General features: G+C 35.6%; 1 protein-coding gene across 1 annotated transcript; it reads right to left on the bottom strand.

Annotated features, from left to right (window-relative positions):
• Window positions 1-240: 240 nt before the first annotated feature.
• On the bottom strand, window positions 241-3450 carry LOC143556365 (protein RER1B-like). The gene is made up of 4 exons (XM_077045702.1): window positions 3358-3450; window positions 1682-2048; window positions 587-767; window positions 241-491 (listed from the first exon to the last, which is right to left on the bottom strand). Exons 2-4 carry the CDS (start codon window positions 2026-2028, stop codon window positions 435-437), a joined length of 585 nt encoding a protein of 194 aa, XP_076901817.1. The 5' UTR covers window positions 2029-2048; window positions 3358-3450; the 3' UTR covers window positions 241-434.
• Window positions 3451-10515: the final 7065 nt, after the last annotated feature.

Genomic DNA, 10515 nt, shown 5'->3' with positions numbered 1-10515 from the left:
CAAGAGAGGATTAAAGGAAAAGTAAAGACTATATAAGTTCAGATGGTAGCCTGGTACAGTGGTACTGTTTCGAAAGAAAAGTAACGACTATATTGCTCAACATATCACCAAACAATTTTACGTGAATGAATCACAGATCGCTATGCGAAATCATGCACCTAATCAAATTTGATATTTCTCGTCAACAATTGTAAGCTAGCATTCCCAGCAAAGCAAATTCATGGATGATATAGCACAATGTTTAATATGAAATGCAAGCCAAAATAAATGGGTAACTGGAGTAGTAACACACGTTCACCGTCACGTTTGTACATCAATTGAACTATTATATTATAATCTACACCTATTACCGTTTTCAAATATTTCAAACGTTCTGAATTCATTATATTTTTTCTTGTTTCTTCAAAAGATTAACAACAACCCGTTAACCCGCTTCAATCTGCACGTGACCCACTGCTGCTCCCGGCTGAAGATTTCTTACCACCATATTTCTGTCACCAAAATCAATTATAAAAAAAAATTGCATGGGTCAAAATGTGTTTTTTTTGGAAGATTTAAAAGAAAATGATAAAAGTGTTGTAATTACCTGCTTTCCGATATTGAAAGGGACGTATTTGTATTTGATCATGTGCATGATTTGGCGTTTCATTGTGAGGGTAAATAGCACAAACCAGTAACAAAGTAGTATTGGCCAAAACACAGGGACATCAAACATGGAGAAGAAAGTCATCAGAAATGATATGATGAAAGCTTTCGTGATGGCGTACCTGAAAGCGTAACAGCAGTCAGCAGATGAAGGTAACAATGCATCGTTTAAAAATAAAAAAATTAAATAAAAATTAATATGCAATGATGATACAAGAGTAAATTTTAAAATGTGTAGCAACAAAATGAGTAACTATCACCACCTATTATACCATCAGTTAAAAAATATAGGCTCTCTTAACTAAATCTTGGAGCAAGAATATGCAGGAATATTACTTCCAACCCTTCAAACGTTATGCAGCAACAGTAGCTCACAGTTTCAGATATATCCATAATCCATGAAGAATAAGAACCAAGCGGCAATAGGACACGTTCATGTTTGCTCATTTAACTTTGACCAAGCAAACGATCGAGCATGAACAATCAAAATGAACGAGTTTTCTTGTTTGTGTCCGTTTGTTAAGAAAATGAACATCCTGTGTTCGTTCGTTTGATCATAGTAAAAATGAAATGTTCATGAACGTAAAAGATATAAAAGAACGAACATAACTAAACAAACGCCAAACAAAAGTAGAAGTGAACATCAATTTGTTGGACCTAAAATTAATAAAACTAAAACGAATTGTAATGGGTGATATTTTAATTTTATAAAACCAGACTAGATTGTAAAAGGTATAGAAGTTTTCATTGAACGAGCAAACATAAACAAATGAAACGAAGTAAATGAGAAACACAAAGGGATGAATGTTTAAAACATAAATGAACAAACGAGACACGTGAACATGTTCATTTGTTTAAGCAAGTTAACAAAAAGACTCTGTTAATGTTAACTTTCCACCAACTGTTTGCTGAATGAACCGGTTCATTCACAAGCCTACTAAGAACCAATGAAAGGAGGTACAGAACCACATCAAGCCAACAAGAATCAACCACCACAAGAAAAGGTGAAAATCAATAACAGCAGAGAAACCATTACCAGAACTTGAACTCAGGCAGTCGTCTAATAAAAGGCTTGAACTCATCTGACCCCTTTGTAGGCAGCAGGGGCCCATCTGAAGGATCCAGTTCAGGGTCAACCAGTGGTGACAGAAACCCAATCAACAAGTTCAGTATGTAGATACCCAAACCATACGTGATAATGTAGAACCCTTGCACATAATAAACCCTCACTGCATAGAGAACCAGTAAGACTGCAGTGGCAATCCATCTGTAAACTGCATGTGGAGTAGTTTTATCCAAGTAAAACTGAAATCGCATTGAAAACTGCCTCCATTGATCCATAGTAGCAGCTGACGCACTATTACCACCTCCAACACCCTCCATGGAAACTTAGCCTCAGAACCCTACAGATCCCAAATACAATATCAAATTATCAATCGAAAGATCGGATGAATCAAACCTGTAAGAATACTTTCTGTTTTTTAATTTTATCTATTTATCAAGTCAAACAAATATCTTATATTTTAACTACACTAAAACTAAATTCTTAACACATTAAATTTAGAATACAAAAATCATATGATCTACAAACTTAGCCTGACAACACGTTTAACTCTTCTACAGGTTGATTCTAATATCTCTATAACTTGTCATCTGTCAACATGATTACAATCTGTTTGTCATCTGTCAACATGATTACAAACAGCTCATACTTGGGTTACATGGTTTTAAGTTTATATAGTATTACACTTTTTAATCAAATACATAAATTATTGATTTTATTTTACGCCCCTGTCAAGCCTATCACTTTTTCATCGGTTATATCTTTGTACTTTTTATTTTTTAGTTTAGATATATAATAATCACAATCCAAATAAACAATAATAACAAAAATAGATATTACGGGGCAAGATAACATACAAACAATACATATTGGACAAAAATATTACCGTGGTAGCATTTTTGTAAGCTATAACAAAAATATAAGTCAACTAATAATAATTACACTAGATGTAGATTTTGAACCTCTATTGATCATTTTTACTTTCTTACAGTAATTTCCTAGAGGTTTCACTCTAGCTGTAATCCTAAAGCTACAACAAAATGTAACAATCAAAATTAAGATTGTTCAAAACGCTCGCAGCCTGCTCAATAAAAACTCGAATAAAACTAGCTAAAAAACTTGATTTGAAACGACCTGAACCGAGCTGGCTCATTTTTGTACCTGAGCCGAGCTCAACCCAAGCTCTGCTCGTTAGCTCAATCTTAGGCTCGTTTAACTTCAAGCTCGAGCCTAGACGAGCTGCCTCGTTTAACTTCAAGGTCGAGCTCGAACACCCTTGGGTCGTGAACAGCCCTAGTCAAAATGCAGTTAAACTATAATCCTGTATCTACGTAACAACACGATGAACATTTTGCAGTACTAACCGCAAACAATCCTTTACTAGACTTCAAATCCAAATCTCTTACACAACATTGAATATATGTATATACTCTTACAAATTCTAACAACAATTAACAGATCCAAAACACGAATTCAACCTCTAATAATCAGATCTAAAGAGTTCAATCGATTATCAGAAACCGTAGCCTCTAATCACAAGCAGATGTGACAAAATGCACAAAAACCTAGGGTTTGTAGACGAACCGAGTTAAAGAAAGCGAGTTATTGGAATTAAAAGCAGGATATTTATAAATAGAAGGAGAAAGTACCTCCGATGACGGTAAAAGAGTGGCCGGAGGAGAAGTCGGCGGATGAGAAAATGGGATCTGCGTGTGTTGCGTTGAGTTTGCCTACAGAAAGATATATACGGAATCGCCGATTTATCGCAGTCGTATCGGCCGGGCGGTGACGTCATAAAAATATGGAATATGCTTTAACGACTTAAAAGGTAAAAGGTAAAGGTCTTCGAAGTTTAGTTTACAAAATTTTATTTAGACTCGTATTTTACTAATGATATTTTTAACTTTTTCACTTGTGTTTGTGTAAATATGAAGACTTACAATTGACTTTCACCTACTTTTGTTGACATGGATTCTTAGGGGTGTTTGGGATTTCTTATTTTAGCTCCTTGTACCTTATTTAAGGTATAAGGTATAAGTTATAACTTATGTCTTATACACTCACAAAACCTAACTTTCTAAAATACCTTATAACTTAAAACTATGAGTTATAAGATATAAGGAGCTAAAATAAGGAATCCCAAACGCACCCTTATAAGCAAAATGGAAAGTATACAATTTCTTGAGTTAATTCAAGTGCAATTTAAGTGTAAATCTATGATGATTATACAAGTGAGTATATATTATATTGTGAGTACAAATTATTATAGTGAGTATAAATTTATGAGAATGTTGTCGGTCAAAATTACAAGTATAAATTATTATTGAATAGATTGCAGTTTATACTATTGAAATCCAGTTTGTCTTTTTGGCGTAATAAACTTCTTATACAAGCGTCCTATATGGTATCTGTACTGAACACATTATAAAAAACATATTTTATTCAAAGAAATTTATGTAATGACTTTATTAAAAACTAAATGTTATAATAACAAATTAACAAGAAAACTTCATTCATGGAGTCAAATAGTATTATGTAAGTAAATACGATTTAAAGATTTCGGTCACAACAAAAATTAGAAAGTTTTAGCTTGCAACAAATCCTATGGCATCTAGCAAGGATTTTTTTGCATGAATACGATGATTTCAATTTGATTATTGTGTTTGTTTTTATCATGTTGACGCTATGAAGGCATCAAAGAGATCGAAGCAGTCAAAGCAAGGCTTGCTTGTTGATGTGTTTGTCCCACTGCCTCTAAGTAGGAGGACTCATCCTCGTAACATATTAATGCTACTATATAGCTTAGTGGTCTTTTAGTTTGCTAGTTTGATATTGTTTACTTATGTTTATGTTACCACCTGATATCCCTAACTTGGTTTTAAGAGCGGATATAACTTATAAGAACAAGCGGTGGAGGAGGCCAACCTCAAATAAAATTGTAATTATATATATATATATATATATATATATATATATATATATTAAATTAACTTTGTTAACCAAAACTTACGCATTAGAGTTGTACCTTCTGTAAAATTTGTTGTACTATCTGCTTAACCAGATGTAATATATGCTTTCATGAATGGTAACCTATTGTGATGAGTTATATTTCATACGCGTGTCCAATGTTGTAAAAGTAGGATTACAAGGCCGAGTACTCTCCGAGTACTCGCTACAAGGTATGTCGCCGAGGTGAGTTTCTGTAAATCCGCCTAATTACTAAAAAACGGTCAAATGTGGTCAACCTTAGCCAGAACCACATCTTATCAGTGAACTTGGACCAATTTTGACTCAAACATAGTTTGTATTTCAATAATATTAAATAACAAATATCATTTTATTAATTAATGATTAGTAATTTTTAGAATATTTTGTTATTTAAAAATGTATTTCTTTTATTTATATTGATATTCACCTATTTTGTTATAAATATTAGTAAACTTATGATATTTGACATATATATAATATCCAAAAGTTCATTTTCTTTATATATTATTTACCATGTCCGAGTACTCCCCGAGTACTCCGAGTACACCCAACTCCCATGATATACATCTATTTATACATATCGAATCCCTTGTAAAGTTATGTTTATTTAATGTTTGAGTTTGTTTTAGTTCGAGTTTTGTTTATCTTTTATTATTTAAGGTTTTGAGTCAAGTATTTAATATGTATCATGTTTTAACTCTTTTGGTGTCTTGCATGTTAAAGCTTTAATTCTTTCTATCTTTTCATGCAAAGTTTATGCTCGTTTTGCTCGTCAACGGTTACATGATTATTCCACTTAGTGTTTTGATTTGTTTGCATGTAGATGGTGGCTTGAAAGTTAAGGGAAAGAAGGTCTAGAAGCTTCTCATCGTTACTTGGAGTTCAAGGAAGAAATCTATCAAGATCTAATATGAATAATCAAGAAATAATAAAAAAAAAATCGGAAATTCCCTCCTAGAGGGCGCCACGCCGCGCTAAGGCAAGGGCCAAGGCGGCCACCGGGCTCCTAGGCCTTCTGGTCAGCCCGTTTTTGCAAGTTCAAGCCCGATTTCTCGATATATAAACATCTTTATACCCTAGCCGATGGAGAGACTGATTGCAGCCGATTTTGAGAGGTTTTCTAAGGTTTTGAAGGTGATTTGAAGCTAGGAACAAAGGAGGATCAAGAGTTATTTCATCCGGGTGTTCAAGGATCAATTGCAAAGGGTTTTATCGCTCTAACCTTCGTTCCTTGTTCATTATTTTTGATGTCTTTCCTCTTTGTTTTCAATACTTGTTTAGGATTGCTTTTAATAATGATTCTTAGCTAGACTTCATGTCTACCTAGGTTTGATGAACATGTTTGATGCATGATTCTTGCTTTGGACAATTGATTTGATTATGGTTTCGTTATTTTAATAGTAAATGACTTGAATTTGCTTTCATGATGCATATGAATGTTTATTATCTTGATTGATTGTTAATTCTAGCTTCACATAGATCTTATATCTCTTGATTGTGTTCTTTAGATTTAGGGTTTATGTTTAATCATTACTTGGTGTTTTAATTATTGTGGTTGAATAGGCCTATTAGATCATAGAAGCTAGTTGATAGTTGGTTAGGATTTTAAATGCTTTGCTAAATTCCAAAAGCTATTGTGTTGATCCATGTTCATGATGTCATGTTAAGTTTATCAAGTTATCTAGGGTTTAGTGTTTCGTAAGATTGCTTGCTTTAGATACTATTAATTAACTCTAATTGATGACTTTGCGTAAATCAATAATACTGATTGCTTAATAATCTAATAATTGTTCTTTGGGATTTCATTTGATTCAGTCAAGGGTCCTTTAGGGTTTGTTAGATGAATACGGTTAGAAATCAGTTTCCATAATCGTGTTATTTGTCCATTGCTTGATGATTGTTGATACATGGGATTCTTACCTAGGTAGATTCCTTCTCTATTTGATTTCGATCTCGTGATTAATTTCTTGTTTACTTGTGTATTTGCTTTCATAGTTAAATCTTAGTTTAAAAATCCCCCTTTAAACATTAATAATAAATAGTCGTGTCGTAAGTCGAGTCTAATTAGTTAATTAACGTAATTCATAGAGTCCTGTGGGTTTGATATTCCATTACTTAGCTTTAGTACAATTGACCGGTTCACTTGCCGGTGTTTTGTGTAGTTGAGTCTTAAGTCTAGTTTTTATTACTTGTTTAGTTTAGTTAATATTTAATTGACTGTTTCTAGCACATCATCCCCAGTCGGCCGCCTAGGGTCTGCCTAGCGACTTTTGCAACCTTGCACGTGTCTACTTCTTTCCAGCTATCCGTCCATTTTTCACCATTTGTTAAGGACATTACCGTGTCTCTCTCTCACTCTTTCTCTCTCTCTCTCTCTGTTGATATTCCACAGACACCCTTCTTTCTATCTTTTACCGGTTTCACATCCACCGCCAACTCACTCTCTTTCCTCTAATGGTTCTACCTTCCTCTCCACCGGGTTCCAACGTCTCCTCGACGAAGGTTTCGAATGAACCTCTTATTGTCGCCTCCCAGCATGGTCACGATTGGATTTTGCACCACCTGATGTAACATCATGAAAATATCGGGTTCAAATCATCAAGTTTCCAAAGTCAAGGGACCAAAACTGTAAAATTCCAAACCTTAGGGTTTAAATTGAAAGATCTGTTTTCCTGACCCATCGCGATACGCGATCGATCAGAAGGGAAACCCATCGCGTATCGCGATGGGTTGTCTGACAAATGAGGCACGTGGCGCACCACGTGTCCACACGTGGCACAACGTCCGCCACGTGTCGCCACACGGCACAACGCCTGCCACGTGTCGCCACGTGGTGGTTCTAGTTGGTGACTGGCCGAGCCTACATCGCGATACGCGATGGGCTTAGCCAAAGGGCCATCACGTATCGCGATGGGCCCCATGAATTTGCCTAAAAATAGCAAGTCCGGGTTCTTCACAACTCACACCTCAATTCACCCATCTCTCTCTCTCTCTAAACATCTCTCTAAGGCCCAAGTTTCAAATCATCGATCTACCTCGAAGTTCGTGCCTCGATTCCTCGATTTCCGTGACCGTTTCCTCGTAATTCGTGCCACTTTCCATCGACGTACCAATCAAGAAGAAGATTGCCATTCCCGACATCATGAAGACTAGCCTCGTAATGCATGCCAACGAGTGGTGAAGTATTGGTGTACATCGTTTTGCGTGCCAAGGAAATAGTGACGAGAAGAAGAGTTTTGAGTAATAAGATAAAGAAGATAAGGCGGCGTTGGAGTGCTACTCGAGTGTGTAGGGTATTCTTAAGCCAACGAAGGTAGCCATAATGCCTAAATAAAATAATAAAAGGCTAAAAGGCATAAGACCCGAAGTCGAGGTTATACTCGATACCTCGATAAAATATAACAACGAAAAGTAAATAAAGAAATTAAGAATATTTATATATGTGTGTGTAATTATATATATGTGTGATTCTTTGTTATAAATATTATTTAAGTAATAAATAACTATTCTTAAATAATAAAGAAAAGAAAACAATATATTTCTTAAATAAGAAGAAACGTAGGGTTTTTATGAAAATAAACTAAAGGTTTATAATATAAGTTAAAAGAAAGACTTTTAATTTATAAAAGAAGAGAATACTTTATAACTAAAGATTTTAAAGTAAAGACTAGAGATTTGAAGTAAAGGTTCACATAATCGAGGTAAAGATTATAAAAGACTAAAGGTCTTAAGCCGGATTGTATATCCGACTAACAAAAGGTTATACTCGTACTATAGGTGCGAGATAGCAATGGGAAAGACCCTCGGACGGTGTTTGAAGCCGATCCAAATAGAAAAAGTGAATACGCCCCAACTTTACAAACTTTTTTCAAACGAGTCAACGTGTTAAATGAAAAAGGTTTACATGAGACTAAGTGTCTCTAAAACATGTATAAACAAGGGTATAAACACTGGCCTCAGGCTATCGTGTATGTTTGTCTGGATCCTTACATATGTGATGGGCACATCACACCTGGTCACAATTACGCTATCTACGGGGAGTATGACCTTGTGTATACGTATAGGTACTCAACTAGTCGGATATTGCGGTGTTTGCTTGGGTTTCAAGTGTAGAGACTTGAGTTTATGAATTGTGTTGTTTTAACTTGGTTATTCCTAAGCCACGATAGGCCGAGACCTACGTAGTCTCGAGGGGTGATCAAGTAAAAGAAAATATTTTTAGCGCCAGCATATTCACCAGCATTCGTTGCTGACGTATTTTATTAACATTTTGCATGTGATCAAGGTTAGAGCTTTAGATGACGACGTGCTCAAGATATCTGATGGCTCGAATCTTTTTGTTAAACTTAATATAATGTTAATGGTGGTTTTGTAAACTAAAACAAGTAATCTTTGAAACATTTAACGGAAACTTTTAAATCCCATCTTTTGTATATGTAAATATTATATTTAAATCCACATGTTTATAAAAGACTTCCGCTATTAAACCGTAACTCTGATTTATTTACAAATGTGGTACCAACATATGTGTCATACACCTAGGCCACGGTTTGGGGTGTGACAAGTGTTGGTATCAGAGCCATCGATCTTAGCGAATTAGGTATTACAAGACAATACCTAAGCTTCGATCCAAGTATAGGAAAAATATTTTCATTACTTGTTTTATTTGAAATAGGGATAAGATAGGTTGGTAAACCTTTTATTTCCCTCCTCACTCTAAACCACCCAACTATTTAGATGTCCTTCAAGAAAATGATGGATAGCTATGTACGAAAAGCAAAGGAGGCTGGAATTGCTAACCTCTACCCAAAGATAATATGAGCGAAGACTATTGTGAGGCTTTCTTCAACCAATACCAATACATCAACCGAACCAAGCCGATATACATCCCTGGAACTGAGCATTGTCTAATCAATTTACCCGACAGTCCACCCATGCCAAGAAGAGACCCGCCAACACATTCAAGCTACCACCCATCTGAAGTTCCAACATATCAACCATCCGAGATTCCGCCATACTACCCATCTGGTGTTTCAACATACCTACCACCAAATCCTCATCCATTGTATGCTTTCCTCTCCAACCGACCAATCAAGGAGGAACATTTGTCCGACTCATCAGATTGGATGCAAGGTCATTCGGACCAAGGAAGATGGCACACTGGAACCTCTACTGTTGACTCCATTGATTCACATCTCAACAATGAAGGACCATCCCGCAAGCCCAAGATGAGAGTCATGATGTCGTATGAAAGTTTTCGTATGCCCTCGATAGTGAAGGAGACGGCTCAACTAATAGAGGAAGTAGAACCTGAGGAAGAAGAGGATCCGGAGGAAGAATCTGAAGAGGACCCTGAAGAGGAATACCCTGAGAACCCTAACGAAGTGTTGACACCAATGGAGGAATCATTCTTTCCCCAAAACCCGAGTTATGGCTCTGTTGGTCCTTATGTGCAATATCTCGAGGAACTCCGAAACAAATCGTCATCAAGTTTTCCACCCTACCAAGGCACTATCCCAACGGAGGAAGAACAAGCGGACGAAATCCGCCAACAAAACGAAGCTACCAAGGCTGTCACACCCCAACCTACGGCGGAAATGTCGGGGTGAACTGATTGCTCACAGCTTTTCAAAGGTTACCATTATGCATTATTAAAATGACATTATCTATTAATTAAATTAAGTTTTCAAATAAATAAAATACAACAAAAACATAATCCAAAATCATGCATCAATACAACTTATATCACAAATGATCTTGATTAATTATCTTTTAACTTAAATTCTTCACTAAGTCTTCACCAACCTGCATTAAATTTC

The sequence above is a fragment of the Bidens hawaiensis genome, unplaced genomic scaffold (assembly GCF_021521415.1).
Source record: "Bidens hawaiensis isolate Kalapana, Puna unplaced genomic scaffold, B.hawaiensis_p1.1 tig00018566_1, whole genome shotgun sequence".
Lineage (NCBI taxonomy): Eukaryota > Viridiplantae > Streptophyta > Magnoliopsida > Asterales > Asteraceae > Bidens > Bidens hawaiensis.
This window is presented reverse-complemented; position numbering and strand designations above follow the sequence as displayed.